The sequence below is a fragment of the Mesoplodon densirostris genome, chromosome 17 (genome assembly GCF_025265405.1).
Source record: "Mesoplodon densirostris isolate mMesDen1 chromosome 17, mMesDen1 primary haplotype, whole genome shotgun sequence".
Lineage (NCBI taxonomy): Eukaryota > Metazoa > Chordata > Mammalia > Artiodactyla > Ziphiidae > Mesoplodon > Mesoplodon densirostris.
The window spans coordinates 75,824,741-75,843,461 of NC_082677.1; the positions used below are offsets into that span (position 1 = coordinate 75,824,741).

Consider the following 18,721-nt stretch of genomic DNA (forward strand, 5'->3'; position numbering starts at 1 on the left):
GCTGCAATTTTTTAAAGTATTAGAACATCTGTTTTCTTCTTAAAGTCCTAATTTAAAAAATTATTCCCCAATTATAGATGAAGTAGACAGAATAACGAACCTTCATGCACCCAATGTTGATATCAGCTCAGCCCAGATCTTGAGTTTTGTCCCATTCACTCTCCAGTCCTACATTATTCTGAAGCAAATTCCAGGCAAGATAGAATTCCAGCATAACAATCTTCTTATGTATTTCTAAGCACTTTATGTCAGTGACTTTGAACCACAATGTATCACCCACCCACTGAAGTGTGGAGGTTGCCCAAGTATAGATTCTATGCAATATTCTTATCCCCAAGAAGCAGTCATATTCTCCCCAATTCCATGGCTAACCAAATGTTCTGATCTTTAGCGTATTTTAAGAGATTCATTTAATGTTTTCCAGCAAATATTAGTTCACCATGAAGTCTTTGAGATACTTTCAAATATAGTCCACGCAGGGAATGAGGGAACGGCATTAGGTTTCCTCTGTCTTGAAACTCGGCCACTTGGGTGGCTTCATGATCAGTCCCTTAAAAAGGTTTCCGAGGTCACCTGCGTCCAGGCGTGATGACTGACCCTGCACGGGAGAAGGCGGAGGTGACACGGCAGATGTTCTGACTTCTGCTCTCAGCACAGAGTAATTTTTGTGACACTTCTGAAGGCTCGTGCTCCTTCACTTGGTCTAGTAGGTTTTTCCATAATGTACAAAAATAAACGTTTTAAATAACATACTAGGCATGCCAGAATGGCTATTCTGTTGCCATTATTAACTATAATTTATATACTTAAAAGGCTTACATTTATTAATACGTACCGGCCCAAAGAAGTTTAGGAAACTGTGGTTGTGGTCTTTTATGAAAATAAGCATGCAGGGACAATACTGTTAGCTGACAGCAATTTATACCTCCCCCTACCCCCAAGAGAGATCCAGTGAGACGACGTGTTCATAAAATTAGAGCATGTGAACCAAAAGCAGTGAAAAGGACTACATGGGAGGGTCAGAAGAGTAAATGGAATCTTACAAGCAAAATGAAAGGCAGCGGTAAAAGTCTACCGCTCCAGTTCCTCCAACGGACCACCCTCACGCAGGAAAGCATACCCAGAGACACACCGGGTGTGAGCTTTTGTTTATTCCATGTGTAAAGGACAATTTAAAAACAAAATGTTAGTAACACTCTGAGAACATTGGTTTTGTTCATCTGACACATCCTCTATCTTCACCAATTTTTATTACAAAAATCAGAAAAGTAAAAATTCATGACAATATTTGCACAGTGTAACCACTAGTTGCCTAAACAAAAGCTAATTTCTATAAAACCATAAACTTAATGCAGCTTTATTAAGAGAGATTCAAAATTCCCTCAGTTAACTGGATATATATAGTGGTATATATTTTAAAGCAGAAAACCCCAAAAAACAAAAACAAGGAAAAAAGAAAATATAAGTGAAAAGAGTCAGTTAAATATTTAGACCTGACACTCCCCTACAAAGAGGAACTTCCACTACATATAAGGGAAACCATTATCTGTGGTAACAATCCTAGAGTCCAAGTAGGAAATGTGGAATAAAAACACATCAAATCAGAAGTCAGTCCCAGGCTGCAGGTGCTTTCAGTGAAATCCAGGGCAGTGAGCTACACCATTAAAGAAGGGACCACTCATGTCCCCAAACCAATACGTGTGCCTACAAGTAAGACCTTCACCACACGGCCCGTAGCAAAGTTCCAATGAAAAGACTTTGAAAAAGGCAACCGTTCTTTTCTTCATACAAATCACTGCAAGAAATCTTTGTAAGGCTGTACCTTGCATAGGGAAAGAGTTGTCTTCTGTCAAAAATTCTACTGGAGAGAGTAAAAGCGAGCTCTTCAAAATGATGCCCATGTGCAAAGGGGTAAATTACCAGGCACCTCATTTACTGTCTGCAATTTATCCTGATCAGATACAATTTAATTTGACAGAAGGAAAAATGGCAATTTATGGTGATCGTATTCAAAAGAAAATATTGAGATTGGCAGCAGAAAAATTAAATTTCAGAAGTGCATCCTGAAAGAGGCCCACTATCCCACGGAGAGACACCTGTGTGCTAAATAAGCCTACTTGTACTCAAGCTCGGACTCAACGAGAACCTGCCAAATAAGAGTGCACTTTTTCAGAAAGCTGAAGTATAAAAACATAGTACAAGTTGTGGCATTCCTTCAGGTTGACGCTACACTAGTATTCGGAGTTGGTTAGCAGGAGGCCTGACGTGTCCAAGAGGCGGCCTTGGCCCTAAGAGCCGTGGAACAGGTGCATGGTGCCCAGGATGGCGCCGTCGTGCCCCTCCTCCGGCTTCACCGAGTTGGAGCGCTCTATCACACCGCTCAGCTCTGGGATGCTTTCGGCCGTGTCCCCAAACCCGTGGTAGTGTCCGTAGTGCAGGTTCTCCCCGATATCTTCCACCCAGGAAGGCCTGCTGGCTACGCAGCTGCTTGGACTCCCGTTCAGGTGCAGAGAGCCGCACATCTCAGGGTTAACGCTCGTGCCCTTTTCTGGCTCTTCAGTCCCATGAACACAGGGAGAACCCTGGCTACTCGGAAACGGCGGTCCTGGAACTAGTCCACCGCCAATTCCATTAAGTCCTGTTAAGCACTGGTCACTCCTGCTCTCCATCCCACTGAGCTGTGTCATGGAGGGGAAGTCCAAATGTCCATTGATGAGACATCCATTTGTCAGTGTATTCGATACGGAGCTACTGTTTTTCGTATCTGCATTAAGAAATACACCTGTCACCAAAATTCAGAACCAGAGGGGAGGAGACAGTATAAAATGCTTCATTCCTGCTACTGTTTTAAAGGATTTATTTAGTTTCCTTTCTTTAAACAAACCAGTTCCTCTTGCAAGGCAAAAAACGGTGCATAAGTGATTTAAAAGTAAAACACAACAGAAGCATTTGCCTGGTAAGATAGGAAACATTTATAGATTTCATTAGTGTTGGGGAACCAAATGAAAGAGCTTCAGCTGACAAACATACTGCATGAAAAATACCAGCAGCACGGAACTGTTCTCAGTTTAAGACTACTTTGGAGAGAGCAGTTTTAAAAATCATCACCTGTGAAAAAGTCCATCAGAACTAAACGTGTTCCCACAAAGGGTTAAAATAAACCAGAAACTTCTCCAGCTTTTAAGAAATGAAAAAAAAAAAGAAAAGAAAAGAAAAGAAAGGCAGTTGATGAAGCATGTGAATTAAGGAGGCTCCCGGGACAAAGACAAAGTCTGACAGCGTCACAGGAGGCTCCTCAGAGCGCTTCCTCCGAGCCAGGGACGCGCACACAGGAATAGGAACAGGGAGCGCTTTCCTCAGCAACGCTCGAATCACACGGCACTTCTGCAAAATGCCACAGCGCAGCACTGGCAGACTGCAGGAAGAACCATGAATCCTAATGATTCCATGCATACAGTCTTGGGCCAAGAGCACAGTTCTGAAGAGTTTCTTCTCAGTTCAGCAATTACAGTGGCTATGATCTCCAAGGTTCCACTTTCAAAAACCATAATCTGCACATATAGACATCTGTTAAGAGGGAGATGTCTTACGGGAAAAAAATGTCAATCACAAAACGTTTGGACACATGGGAATAGGCAATTACAAGGTACTTTCTGTATAGTGAAACTCAAGGGTTAATATTCACGTTCACAGGAATTCACAGAACAGTACAGAGAGTGATCTAAAACTATGACTTGCTTAATGATGTTAAAATTTACCCCATGTTTTGCACTATTCAGGTAAAGTGTGACACTAAACACAGAAGCACTGACTCCGGAACCTCTAGAATGAGGAACACAGCTGTGTGTCCCATGACCCTAACACCCCGCACACTATGACCCCCGACTGGCACCCAGGCATAGGTTTCTGTGTGTCCTGAAAATCTTTCCGATGACAAAAAAATCACATCTTGTTCAATGAACAAAAACATCTTCTAAACATTCTATTAATCATCAATTTTCTGGCAGTTTAAGTGACACAGTTTAACAGCCGCTATAAATTCTTCAGCAGATTATGGATTATTTCTTTTCAAATTGAACGACAGATTTTCTATTTAGTTAAACTTAAGGCTGGAGAACAAGTGTTTCAAGAACTAAACATGAGGTAAAATTAAAAGTAAAACAAGTTATTCCCAGGGAAATATTTATTTTTTTCCCCCAAAATAAACAGCTTTTCCTGGGTAATAAAACTCATGAGTAGGATGTTGACCTTCATAGTTATTAAGACAACTATACTACTACTAACAAAGATAGAAATTATATTTTTAGGTGACTGGGGCTCAGAAATCCGAGTTAACTAGACTGATTTTTTTTTTTTTTTTTTTTTTTTGCGGTACGCGGGCCTCTCACTGTTGTGGCCTCTCCCGTTGCGGAGCACAGGCTCCGGACGCGCAGGCTCCGGACGCGCAAGCTCAGCAGCCATGGCTCACGGGCCCAGTCGCTCCGCGGCATGTGGGATCTTCCCGGACCAGGGCACGAACCCGTGTCCCCTGCATCGGCAGGCGGACTCTCAACCACTGCGCCACCAGGGAAGCCCATAGACTGATGTTTTTTTGTTTAATGTTCACTGCATGTGTATCATTCTTCTCTGGTGCCCAGCTAAAGTAAGTTAGCTCCATTAAGCATTCTCAAAATCAAGGCTAGTTGTAACCCCATGTCATTATGAAACATCTAGTAAAACTGAGCATGAGAGCAGCAAACCTCCCAGAGACTGGCTAAGACCTAGGGCTGCTTGGTCAGACCCGCACCTGCTGACGGTCTGCAGGACCGCCCAGGGCCGCCCGTACACTCTGTTCCAACGTGCCTTCCAGGACTCGCCTCTTCCATCCCATCCCCTCGCCCACCTACTGCAAGTGATCTCTAGCAATTCCATACCTTTTGTTTATTCAGTCAGAGAGTGTTATAAACGAAGTGATGAAAAACATGGGGAATGCTTACTTGGCACCTATCGTATGGGATGAGTTGAGTTTAAATAATGGCCTTTTCAATGTTAGGTTCAAGAGCGGCATTAAATTTAACCTGAAAACCGAGGGAATTACTGTTTGAAGATTAAAGAGTGATTACTTCTGCCTTTTTAAAAGCATGTAGCAATGCCATTTTAAAAAAAAGCTGGCTTTGAGTTCTGTTATTTATCTTTAGCCAAGATCTTTAAATGTATTATCCAATCAGAATTTCCCTTGGAAAATCTACCCATTTCATTTAAGTATTTGGCAAAATGGTGACTCCATCTGTAACAATTCTGTAGCTTCTACAAAGATTTACACATTTTCTTTTCATCTTAGTGAACAAAAATGATTTTTTTTTTTTTTTTTTTTTTTTTTTGCGGTACGCGGGCCTCTCACTGCTGTGGCCTCTCCCGTTGCGGAGCACAGGCTCCGGATGCGCAGGCTCAGCGGCCATGGCTCACGGGCCCAGCCGCTCCGCGGTATGTGGGATCCTCCCGGATTGGGGCACGAACCCATGTCCCCTGCATCGACAGGCGGACTTCTCAACCACTGTGCCACCAGGGAAGCCCTATATATAATCTTTTATCCCCAGTAAAGAATTTAGCATACAGATCTAATAATAAAACTTTTTAAAAACCAGTATCTATTTCCAAATATATTAACACACTAAGAGAATGGCTAAAACGTTTTCATGGTCACCTAGATAAAAGAATGGTAGAAAAAAGCATTAGCTAAATGGCTAAATCTTTACTCTAAATAGTAAAAGAAACAAAGCCCTTACCTTTTAAAAACCAAAAATGACTATCAACTGTTTTAATATACTAAAAATTTTAGTGAAAAAATGTGTTTTGTGAGACACAGTGCTCAGCATCTTAGTAGATTCAGAGTGAGCCCCACACAAACCAAAGCAACCAGGAATGCTGAGTTAGAGATTTCACAGTGGCCTGACTGGTTACAAGTCAAAACCACAACATCTACTAGTTCTCAGTGTTTACAGCCAGACATTCCTTTTGCTGTTTATCACTTTGAAATTACTAGCAATAGATGTTTGTTTGGTACAGTCACCCCAAGGTCCTATGTCAGAAAATGAAAAATGTGAAAGAAACCTCATTAAAATTAAACAAGGCACATTAAGCAAAAGCCTCAAATCAAAATAGGAAGATTGCACTTATATTTTTCATATCCATAAAATGCACCAGAACACTTCTCCTTATAGCTACAAGCTTGTCCAAGATATGCAAATTATAGCATAACATTCTTTAAAACACTGGACAAAGTGCAAAGACTGCTTGAGCGAACGCATGTTAGAAATAACACGCATACTGGTTCTTGCAGCGGCAGGGGGTCTGCATTGCTGAAACAGTATAGATTTCTATTTCTTTCGGTCCAACGGAACCACCCTCCTGCTGTTTGGTGTCTTCGACCATTGGACCGCTGCTGTGGCTAACAGGAACCTGTCCACTCCCACCTGTTACAAACTCTCTATCGACGTGCATGCTGTCGGCATCGTCTTCCGCCTCGCCATTCAGGAGCGGCATGGGGTCATCCGAGCTTTGAGCTGCACAGAAAACAAAGGTACTTTTAGGTTCCCTACACCGCAGCAGAGGACTTTGACACAGACGCTTCTTATTCCTTGTTGTCAGAGCACTGGAGGCTCTCAATCTGTCAGATAACTTTACAACCTACGGATTATTAATGGACTTGGCACACTGCCGAGAAACTTACTTTCCCCAATAGAAAACAATTCCTCAAATGTGCAGTTTCGATGAAAAGTCATGGCATTTCACATACCTACTTGAGATTGACGTGTCAGCATAAATTTTCATTTAGGGCTGTTATTTGGACAATGTAAAGCAGTTATACAACTCACAGACATTTCTAAATAGTTTTAAAGATTCAGGACACTCTATGCTATGCCCCCAAATGTACCTTCAGTTGTTTTTCATAAAGAAATGACAATTCTTGAACAACATAAAAACCACTAAAACGGTCCTCAAATTTTAAAAAAAGTTAACTTACTTCATTAACAGAAAATAAAGTAAAAGCCAAGATCCAGACAGGTTTGTCCAGTACCGCCTGAGAGCAGCTCTGACCCTCTGCACCAAGATCCAATGCAGCTGGAAACACCCACTAAACGTCTGGGTTCCAAGACATTTGGAAAGGACGCTACGGACGCACCTTTCTTATGAGACTCCCACTCCCGCACCTTGGAGAACAGCTCATGTGCACACCGGGCCAGTCCTTCAGGGGTCACATACTCCGTGCAGCAATACCTCCTGTAGCCCCGGGCAGCCTACTTCTCGGGAGCAGCCATTCTCACGCAGCGTATGGCTCACCAGTCTTAAGCAGCACGCATTTTTTACAAAATTGAATCCAAAGATCACTTTCACGCCTCGCCTTTATTCATTTGCCATGGCATGAATGCATCCCATCAACTAAACTCAAAAGGATCTTTCAAGTTGAATAACAGCCCACTGTATGGCTGGGTTACAGCTCACCCACCACCCAGCTCCCCTCTGCAGCGTGGGTGGCTCCTTTTCTTTCCTATCGTGAATATACCATAACTAACATCCCTATAAATGCACCTTTGCATACACTTCTGGTTCTTTCCCAAGATAAACCAGAATGATTTCTGGGTCAGAGGGTATATACAACAAATAAGTAACAACTTTCAGTGTAATTTCTTTCAAATAAACATTGAAAAACAGAGAGACCTGAACTGGGCAGCTTCAATTACTTCTAATTTTAGACACACACGAGTCATTTTCAATATAGGAATGAGCATATCAGTTCCAGAGTATTCTCCAAACTGTTGAAACAGTTTTAAATGAAAAAAAGTCTTAATAAAAGAGAAACACAAATTCCCAATGATCAGTATATGGAAGAAACAGAAACAGAGCCGTGTGATTTGTGCAGTTGAGAAAAAATCTGCACAGGTATGAAGCCAAAAGCACCCTACAAAGAGGTGATTTAAAGCCAGAGGCAACAAACTGAGGACTTCAGTCTTTTGTGAAGTTTTTCTTAATCCTCCACAGGCCCCAAATCAGTGATAGGCTAGGCTCCATCTTCGCTATGAAACAAGGTACTTTCAAAAAGTCAGTGGTAAATAGGACATCTTAGAAAATGGGGGGGGGGGGTGCTGGGAGAGGGATGTTCCAGGTACCAGTTGACAAAAGCCTCACAACCTTCAGTTCTCGGTCAGTCACTGCAGAGATGAGGGGCCTACATTAGCAAGGCCCACGTTTGATGAGCCAGATCAGGCAGTTTACTGAGAACCAGTGCAGGTTATCGGGGCAAAGCCACAAACGTCCTATCATACAAAAGGTCAGACTTCACTGGGGATACAGTGCAGATAGCTTTATGTAGCCATACTCTTCATGTCTGGTTTTGTTCTGGAATTCAGGGCCAGTATTCCTTGGGGAAAGTGACATCTAGGTTACAGTGGCAAAAGCAGGTTTTAAAAAGAAAGCTGACAGGTGAGACACGAGGACCCCCCTCCTCCCCCAAAAGTGCAACAAGAAAACAGCTTCATGAAGGCAGGGAATGTGTCTCTTCACTCGCCAAGCCCAGTGCCTGGCAGTGTTCCATCGATGAATGACGCCCAGGCTCCAGCCAGAAAAGGCACACACACAGAAAGCAAGCAAAACTATTAAGAGTAACTAGAGGAGTCATCTCAGGTCAGACTAGCTATAAAATGAAAAAGGACAGGAGGGCAGACCTGCCACTAGGGGGCCAGACGAGCTGGTGGCAAAGGGAGGGATTTTCAAAATAAAAGCGGGTATAGAGGAGAGGGCACACCACCACCTTCAAGCAAGACGGATCCCTTAACCAGAGGCCTACGCAGTGCACTAGGGACGCCATCCTTTTACACGTGTCTTTTGTTCATGCAGGTGTAGTTGCTCACCAATAGAGTGGGACAACAACGCAACAGACCAAAGCTTTCAGATTCTAGTAAAGAAAACTCTTGAACGTGGGAGGCATATGTTAATACAGACAGCCTAGAATTTAATTACTCTCTCCGTAGATCAGCAATCTTTGCAAGGCGTTTTCCCCATACAGGATCCATCTGCCAGGATGTGCAGCCACCTGGCTGCTAACCTAGATGCCCAGAACCCTGGGTGATGTATTTTATACCGACGCCTTCATGTCTTTATTTCTAGCACCTGGAAACAGGAAGGGTTCAAGCAGCTCAATGGGAGCACTGAGGCTGTAATCATTTACCTTTTAAAACTGAACTATAAGCCATGAAATTAAAATTGGCCTTTCAGAATTTTGAAGGACACTGCATCTGGACTCGACTCCTTTCCCCACAGCCACGGAGCACGTCACCTGCGGCATTTTCTCCCAAACACACGTATCGCCATTGCCAAAGGAACTACCGAAATATTCCACGCCGCGTCTGAGAAAAGTGGCTTGTAGACATTTCAGAAAAAAAATTTTCTTCCAGAAGTATCCATTTTGATTCTATTTGTTTTAGAAAAGAAGCACTTTCCCTTCCCGTCTTCCTATTCCAGTTAAAAGGAAAAATTACCGAACATTTGTAAAAAGCGTCCTTATCTTTTACGTTGACTGCCAAAGCAGGTATTTGTTGACTAGACATGACTTCAATACACGTTAGACAATGCGTATCTATGACAGAAAATCACCTAGGATTGGCTCAAAATAAACCCTCCCAGTTTTCTTCCCCCAGAGGTGGAGTCATGACCAGGTGTGACCACTGCCTAAGAAGCCCCTCATCCTTGACCTTGGGGCCAGTAAAGATGCTCCATTCGGGAAGGTGCCCAGGGCAACACAGAAATCCGCATCTGAATTTTCATCTAAGACTTGAGAGTTGAAAAAAACTCCTAAAGCCAAATACCAGTGAGATTCTAAAACTATATAAACTATTTCTGATCAAGGAGTTTTAAAACATAGGAAAAGCCTTCCTTAACTTTTAAAGACAGGGAGGGGTCTGCAGCATTACAGAAACTGCCATCAAGGAAGCTTATTTTCGTGCTGGCTAGGTCTACTTAGGAAGATGTGCCTTTACTGTACAAGTGGCACCCCACTCATCCCAAGATGTAGAACATGCACACAACAGGATTTTGATTGCCAGGCACATTTACAATGCACATCTAGGGCTCATGAGAAATGCCTCATCAGACTTAACTTTTAAGGAAAGGAAATCTCTTACTAGGCAAAAACCAGTCTACACAGTCCTGTGCTTTAAGACGTGGACACTTAGTTCGGTAACAGGGCACCACTACCTAGACACAACCCACACAGCTGACACCACACGATGTGCGAACACTGTCAAGCACTTTCACTCAGCATGTCGAGTGCAGCCTAGGGCCAGGGGACCGACTGGTGGTTCAGTCCTCTGCGCCTCTTGAGGGGGCCAGTGTGGGAAATCCTAGGTGCTGACCCACGACCAAGGTCACCTCACACCCCTCTGGCCTTCCCACTGAACTGGGAGCTCTGACCATTGGGGAACCCTATTCCCCATGAAACGAACCAGGAAGTAAATGTTCCCTTAGTGGTTTCCCCGCATTACTAATTAAAACTGTTCTCTTCTACTACACAGTACATTTTACCCAAATAACTACCTTTGCAAAGAAAGGTCCTGTTAAAATCACAACGGCACATAAAGCCAGTAGGAACGTGGTTCTACCACACGGTGACCTTTCCTGGGACTCCTGCCATGGCCCCAACTGCAGCAGACTGGGGGTGGGGAAATTCAAGAGGGCAGGTTAGTGAATATGCCAAGGACACGGAGCAGCAGTGACAGTTGCGGAAACACTAACGAGGGATCTGGGGTTCTGTTAAAAGAACACGGAAGGGAAGGTGCATGTGACACAAACCACCCGGAACAAAGCGCGCCAGGACCTGGCCCTGGCCGATTCCCGCTGCAGCTGCCACAACGTGCAGAGGAAGAGGTGCATGAGGTTTGCTGAGCTCAAGACTAAAACAGAAAATCACTTGGTTGTTAAATGTCGTTCATTCAGACTGTATTTATAAAATGCTGTGTCTTTGGGGACTGAGATAAAACAATCATTTGTTATTGCAACGCCATTAGGAATGTTCTCTGGTCAAATTTTTAAAAGCAAATACAGCCATTTACTGCAAGTTTGAGAACACTAAAGATACACCAGAAGTTACTAAAGTCTTCTGTGTATGTCACATACATGGAACTACATTACCAATTTGATTTCTATCATCTGAAGTTTTAAGTCATTAGCTAACCTGTATCACTTAACAAGCTCGTTAAGCCACACCCATCCTCCTTTCTCCTTGTCTTTTTAAGCCTGGTCAAAACCAACAATTCAGAGCAGAAAGTGGAGGGAGATTCTCTATGTTAAATTCATCCTGGGGATCATCTGCTGAGCAACTTCCTACTGCTGACTTGAAGCTAATTCATGATGTATTTTTCCTAAACGGTGTTTTACATTAAATACCTAACACGTGACATATGAGATGCTAAGCTCAGTAATACATCTATTTGACTAAAACAAAACCGTGAAGTCAACTTAACACGTGAGGTCTGGTACCACCACAGCCTCCTACTGATGGCAACTGTTAACCCAAAATAAAACTGTAGGTCCCTGGGTCAGTTTGTAACTCACACTGCCTCTCCCCAGTGAACACTCTGGAGCTGCACCCCAACAATTATGGATTTCATTAACAAGATGAGAAGTTTCTCTCATGGATGAGAGTGGCATTCTTCTCTATCCTGGATCATTGATAATTTGGACAAGTTTTCCAGGAGTACATTTGTGAGTAATTGCAGTTACTCCTGAAGATTAAGTAGAATGCTAACAGACCTAACACAAATTTTACTGAGCAGCTGAAGTCCCGAGGTCCACCTGTCATTCCATCCTGAGCAAATGGTTGGTAAACAGGGAGGAAAAGAAAACCCAACCAACCCAAAACCTAGTTATATACTGATACTTCCTTGCACCAGCCTAAATGAACAAAATCCATACTGGGGAAAATATTACCCCAAAGTACTTTTCATTTATTATCAACCACCCACATAGCTTTGGATTTTATTTCACCTTCGAGAGGTTGTGGCCACAACTATCCCATCTGTGTTCTGACCAGAGTGCATTCTGATATGGGTGTGAATGACCACATGAAAGGCATTTAAAGTATGAATGTCTGTAGTACAACTTGCTTCCAAGGACAGTCTGTTATTTGAGCAGAACAATTTACCACTGCATTGCGTTCTCTTACATCAATAAGGTTTTCATGGGAAAAATTACTCCGATTACCTTAAAATATCTGAAAACAGTTTATTGAGAGAGATCCTACTCTCTATGGAGAGGATCACATTCGTGATTCCAAACTTAAGAAAAAAGTTAGAGTCAAATTTACAGGACACATACATTTTTAAGAGTTGGCTTAGCCAGAAAAATTTCTGGAAGCGATTGCTTTTGTGAATATATATTCCACACTAAAAACATCAATATGTGTAGTTATTAAATTCTAGTAAGACAGAATAGACTAAGTTTATTGATAAGGTCCACGCTATGCATTTATGTAGCCAAGATATTATTCCAGGCATCTATTTTTAAAACAGCAAATTTAACTGCCCCCCCAAAAAGATTTAAAATTTCTCGAAATACTTTTACATGTGAAGTTATTCAAAAATGTATTTTATATGCATATGTTACACAAGGGTTGGTAAACACATTTTTTTACTCTGGCATGAGAACTAAAAACTTACTTACAAAATGAGCAATTCAGAATGAACGAAACCTCAAGCTCATACATTTATACAGCAAATCAAAACAAGATGTCAGAAATTAAATGAAAATGAACTAAAGCAACATACAAAAAAATAAAACCCTCACACACACAAAAAAACCCCAGTCACAGAATGTAAATAACTATACAGCTATTGAAGCCAACTATTATTTCACTTAGAAAGTTCAGGCAGTTGGGAAGAAAAACCTTGTTTTAGTCATTGAGAATTACTGCCCCAATACCCCATTCACAGTGAGTATGTTAAGGTAAAAAGAAAAAAGAGAAACCTTCTCCCAGAGAAAAGAAAAAGGAGTGCAGGGGCAAGGGTGGGACGAAGGCCCATCTGTTCTGCATGCACATTCACACACATGCACAATCTTGAGTGACATGTGGGATGAACCTCAGGGGCCAGTAGCCAAGCGAGGGCCCGGAAACAGGAGCTGAGAAGTCAGGTGCATGTGCTGAGGGTGAGAAGACCCCCCTCTCTCCACGTGCACTGGAGCAGCACTCAGGCAAACTCAAACGCCAGGCTCCAACCCCATTTTCTTCTCAACTGGCATCCTCGACCTGAGCACTAGGAATGGGCACTTTGGGAAAGCTGCACTGTTGCGTTTAATGTGCAAAACACCAATCTCTAATCCAGTCAACCAAGATGAATCCCTGTCTAGAGGAGGAAAATAAAATCTCCCAAATACCTGCATGATTATTCAAACCCAATTTGTGCACCCCCGGGGGCTAGGAAACAAGTTCTTAAGTTTTAGGAATCCTTGGAAAGGCTTGAAAGAGATACTTCAGTAAGAAGATACTGGCCAATTCAACCGAACTTAAAACCTGATGAGACTAGTTTAAAACTCTTTACGTACATTTGAGTCTTCTTAGAATGTTAAGTGACATCTTTTTTAAAAAACTAAACAGAATTTAAGATTTATCCTATACACTAACATGATATGGACACCCGTCCAATTCTTGCATGAGGTCATAGAGTGAAGCTAACAATAATACCATCCCAAAATTATTAACCAGGCATTAAACAAAACAAGGAATATTTTTTGAAGTTTAAACATACCTTCAGGTTGTGCATGTGATTTTTATACCTTTCTAAAAACTATTAGGCCCGTAACTTACAAAAGCTATGAATTTGAGAAACTATTAAGTTCATACATTCATTTCTATAGAAAAGTCACATAATCACAAGTTTTTATACGGACCAACATTTTAAAAGTTGTGAAGGAGACGATGCAGTTTTATTGACTCTGTAGGAAAAATGTTTTTGTTTGGACAGACTCCAGCTACACAAAAGAGGCAGCGCGCTGGAAAGAGGATGAAGCTGACACATTCAAGTCAACTGAAACCAGCCACTCAGGTTTTTCTCAGACTATACATGTACAGTTGTTTTTTTTTTTTAAAGCCAAAGGGCACAACTTTGTATTTATCTTCAGCAAGACTTATCTGAGCGCATAATTTCACCATGATTACTTTTCACCATCATCTCTAAATTACCCTTCCCATGTAAGCTTGCTAAATATTCCTGCCATGCTAGTAATTCTTAATTTTTTTCCCCCTAAATGAAAGGGAGATTTTTTTCCCTCAACCGTAAAGAGTGACTAGCTGACTCTGCTTATTTACAAACCCCGAAACCATCTAAAGATAAAAAGGTGGAAGAACACTTAAAACTAAAATAACTTACCTTAGAGACTTAAGTCCTCAATGTCAAAGTGGCACACCGGGCCTTGCTGTGACAAACACACACCACACTGTGTCCAATGCAAACATCTACCTTCCCAGATGTGAAATTATATTTTACTATCAGACTAACAATTGTTGTTAAGCCCAGGAAAATTCACAGGGAAAAAAAAATGAGGCACGGGGCAGATTTTTTTTTAATAGTTGTATTTCAAACAGGTACAACAAATGAGAAAAATCTAATTCATGGCAGGTAAACCTGGGTGTGCAGAAAGTTACACACACATTTACACTTCAGTTGTCAACACTACCCTCTCATATCCTCCCCTTTCGTTAAAGGGCCAATCTTCAAAGTGGCAACACAGGAGAAACTCCTCCATCACTGCACCAGAGTCCTCCGGGCACAGTACCCCTTACGTGAAGGAGTCATCTCGAAGGCGCTTTCAGCCATAAAAAAGAAAACACGTTAAAGAAAGGAAACAAGTTTGCTCTCTCCCACCCACAAAGTGGTCTCACCTGTGGTTCGAGCTTTCTTTACTCCAAAGGGCTCCGAATCTTCCAAGCATCTCTTGCGATGTGTTCCCACACTAATGTGATTAGGAAATACATTCGGATGGCCCCCATTTAAGGGGCCACTGTTATAGAAAGGATTCAGATGACAATTCTGGAGGTTCAAGAGAAACTGGGTACACTCTTGGAAACCCTGGCTTTGAGCAATGTCTGCTGCCGTCAGGCCACTGGCATTTCTCAGGCTGTACGACACAAAAACACTGAATTACATCCCATTACCATTTTCATCGGGTCTCTGTTCCTGCTGAACTGACTAACTATCTGCAGGTGCTATGAAAGAGCATACAGATTTACAGCAAGTCTGAATTAAAGAAGGAGTTACTCATCCTAGCTCTGTAACTAACTTCTCTCTTATGCACATTTGATTACTAAGCAAGATTTGGGAGATAGTAATTTAAAAATCAATATACTAAACTTTAAAAAAAAGGCATCTTCCTATTTAACTTCTCAAAATCATTTGTTATGTAAGTCTGAAGAACGTAAATTTATGCTAACTTCAGACTTAACCTGAAACTGAATTCTATATTATCTGCACTTAATTTTAATAATCCATTCCTTTAGCTCGAGTAAAATCATAACAAACAAACATGTACTGAATTGTCCATGGCATTTATAACAGTTGGCTTCCTAAAAACAAAGGCAACTGGCTTAACAACAAGCCAGAATTTGTGCTAACATGTGACACTATAAGTGGAAGTTTAGAAGGATGTCCTGAGACTACTTTATCATCAGACTGGAGATCTGAAAAGCTGAGTTTTTTGTGTTTTGTTTTTTGGCCTTAGGAAAACTTGCAGAAGTTCAGAGCATTTGAGTGGGTGTTTCCTTCTAATACTGTCCTAGGAACTCATCTCCCTAGGCTGAGTCCTACCATCAAAAAGAATCAACATCATCCTACGTGGCTAATAACATTAACAAGTAAAGGTCCGATGTCCTCTGCATTAGCTAAGAGTCAGACTAAATCAGAAGTGGTGGCAGAATATAAATGAAAGTTCTAAATAAGATGAATATGAAAGAACCAGTTGAAATTGTAAATCTTAACTAGGAAACAATAAAAACTGAGCGAACAAAAGCAACTCCACACTGAAGTTCCCCTGGAAGACAAGAAAATACACTGCTCTGTGAAATAAATCTGTAAAAAAGCAAGACAGCTTGTCAGCTACACGCTGATCCACTGAAACTGGAGAAGCAAGTTCCAACTGAAGGGCCAAGGCAGTACCACACCTCCCAGCGAGCTGTGCCACACACAATGCAGCTGTGACCAAACACAGGCTCGTCTTGTTCCCTAAAGAACAGGGCACAACCCTGGATGCTTTTTCCCTAGATTAACGTGAATGAAAAAAAGAGCCATTTCAGGGAGAAAACTACAGAATCAGGGACAAATAAGGATTTTTCATTTTAAAGATAATGATAAGCCCGGTATTCCTATTTCCAGCCATCATACTCAGAAGGTTCCAAACTCAGAAATGAAAAATCTATATACTTTTGGACGATCACTAAATACGTTTCCACTTTTAAAAGCATGAGATAAAGAAATGTATCACACATTCTGAAGAAAGGCAAAAGCCCAAACTCAATCTGATCAAATATAAAAGAGACAAGACTTGAAAATCCCCAAAACCAACAATATTTTCTTAAAAATATAAGGCAGCTGTGTGCAGGGCTACTGGGAACTAAAACTGACATTTTATTTGATTTATGGCTATGATTTCTGATAAACATTATTCTAAATTTTCATAATATTTTGATATATGAATTAAATAGAGAGGAAATATCAAAGTTTGGGTAGAGTGAATTACATTAGTTATGTGTACAGAAAATGATCACATACTTGATTTTTAATATCAACATGTTTTAGAAATTTAACATTCAAGCAAGTGTAAAACCGGATGATTTTTTTAAACGGTGTATTTCATTTTCAGAAGACATCATGAGTGAATGGTCCAAAAAGGTCTACTCTATCAAGAATGTGAACAGAATAAGTAGCCGCAATAAAATTTAAAAAAAAATTTAACTCTACACAATTTGAAAAGACAAAGACCCAGAACACATAAGCAAAGTTTAAAAAATGATCATTTCTATAGATAAATATGAACTTGCTCTCCAAAAATTAAAGAATACAGAAATGAGAAGCTGCTGCTTAAAATCAGGACAAATAACGCTGACAATAAAGATTACTCCTCAGTGGATGATAAAATAAAGAACAGCACACAGACTTTTAAAAAAGGCATTTACCACCCTGAATGCCAGTTCACTGAAGAAAGCTGAGATGCTCAGGGAGCACGCCAACTTTTCTAAGTCACTGAAAACAAGAACATCCAAACTACACTCAATTCCTTTACTCTTAATTCAGAAACTGAACAGCAGACTGAATCTGAGTTAGAAGAGCAAGTTTACTGTTCTTCCAAGGAAATATAGCCTTAAAGAAAAAGAGCAAGTGCATGCCAATATCCGGAGACCACGGAGACTGTAAATGTCTGAGTGGGAGCACCTGCCTGCACCTGAGAGAACAGGCGGCGTCTCCTGCCCTGTCTCCCACTACCACGAGTGGTCCCAACACTTGCACATCACTCGGCTTGGACGAAGCCAGTCAGACTTCCAGGTGGTGTGAAGAATTATCTTCAAAACTCGAAAGAAGAGTCCCTAGAGTCAACTCATGCTATGTACTCCTCATGTGTGGACCAAGCAAGCAAGAACAATCACGAGCCGAACTGAACTTCAACTGGTTCCTCATATAACTCTGAGGGATCTAAAGAGTGATCCAAAGGAGAGTTCAAAACATTCCAGAAAATGTATGGACAGATATCAGAATCTGGGATGTAAGGTAACTGGACAAATTAACTGGGAGATTATAATCTTGGCACCATCCCTACAGTAGCAGTATTAGAAACAGGGACATGCAGTATCCCTTCTCCACTTCTGGTGAAACTGCAGAAGTCTTCAACTATATTATTTCTCAGTTACTAAGGACTGAATGTAACATTCAGTTTAATAGTGTTTACGTTCCTCTAAAGCAGAAAGATCCGTTAATACCTGACTCTGGTACAGGACAGCAGAACCTCCCACTTCCCTCTCCCACCTCCAAATGCTTTCCTTCCTATCTCCTTTCCTACGTACCCCCATTCATTCCTCCTTTCTTTACCCGAAGTTTAACATGCTAATTCTGCTCTGCTCGTATTTAAAAACTTGCAAGTGGCTCTGCAAGCGTATGGTGCACAAAAACTGGGTGGGAAGGAATGACTGGGATCACCAATCCGGGGCAGGCACTTTTTCTGTAAAGGGCTGGACCGCAAGGACTTTAAGCTCTACAGGCCACAGTCTCCATTCTCTCGTTGTAGCCTGAAAGCAGCCTTAGATGATGTGTGACCACAGCACTGGCTATGTTCTAATAAACCTTTAGTTACTGGCACTGAAATGTGAATTGCATATATTTTTACATGTCATGAAATATTATCCTTTTGATTTTTGTTCAACCCTTTAAAAACATAAAAATCGTTCTTAGTTCATGGGCCATACAAACACAAACACTGGGCTGGACCAACTGAGTAACATTTAACCAACAGATGATACTGGTAACTAGTCCTCTACTTTTTAAAAAAATTTATTTTATAGAAGTATGTTGATTTACAATGTGAATTTCTGCTGTACAGCAAAGTGATTCAGTTATACATATATATATATATATATATATATACACATACATACACACACATTCTTTTTTATATTCTTTTCCATTATGTTTCATCACAGGATGTTGCATAT

At 41.2% G+C, this 18,721-nt stretch overlaps 1 protein-coding gene across 2 annotated transcripts in view; it reads right to left on the reverse strand.

Annotated features, from left to right (window-relative positions):
• Window positions 1–1,140: 1,140 nt before the first annotated feature.
• The window catches only part of ANKRD10 (ankyrin repeat domain 10), a 33,440-nt gene continuing 15,859 nt past the window's right edge, over window positions 1,141–18,721 (reverse strand). Inside the window, exons 4-6 of one of the 2 annotated variants that reach the window (XM_060079635.1) lie at window positions 14,909–15,144; window positions 6,453–6,542; window positions 1,141–2,764 (exon numbers count right to left, since the gene is read on the reverse strand). In XM_060079635.1, coding sequence (XP_059935618.1) covers window positions 2,289–2,764; window positions 6,453–6,542; window positions 14,909–15,144 — 802 coding nt within the window. In that variant the 3' untranslated portion in view covers window positions 1,141–2,288. Of the gene's footprint in view, window positions 2,765–6,452; window positions 6,543–14,908; window positions 15,171–16,014; window positions 16,092–18,721 lie in introns of those variants that run through there. The other variant, XM_060079636.1, reaches the window with a different exon arrangement.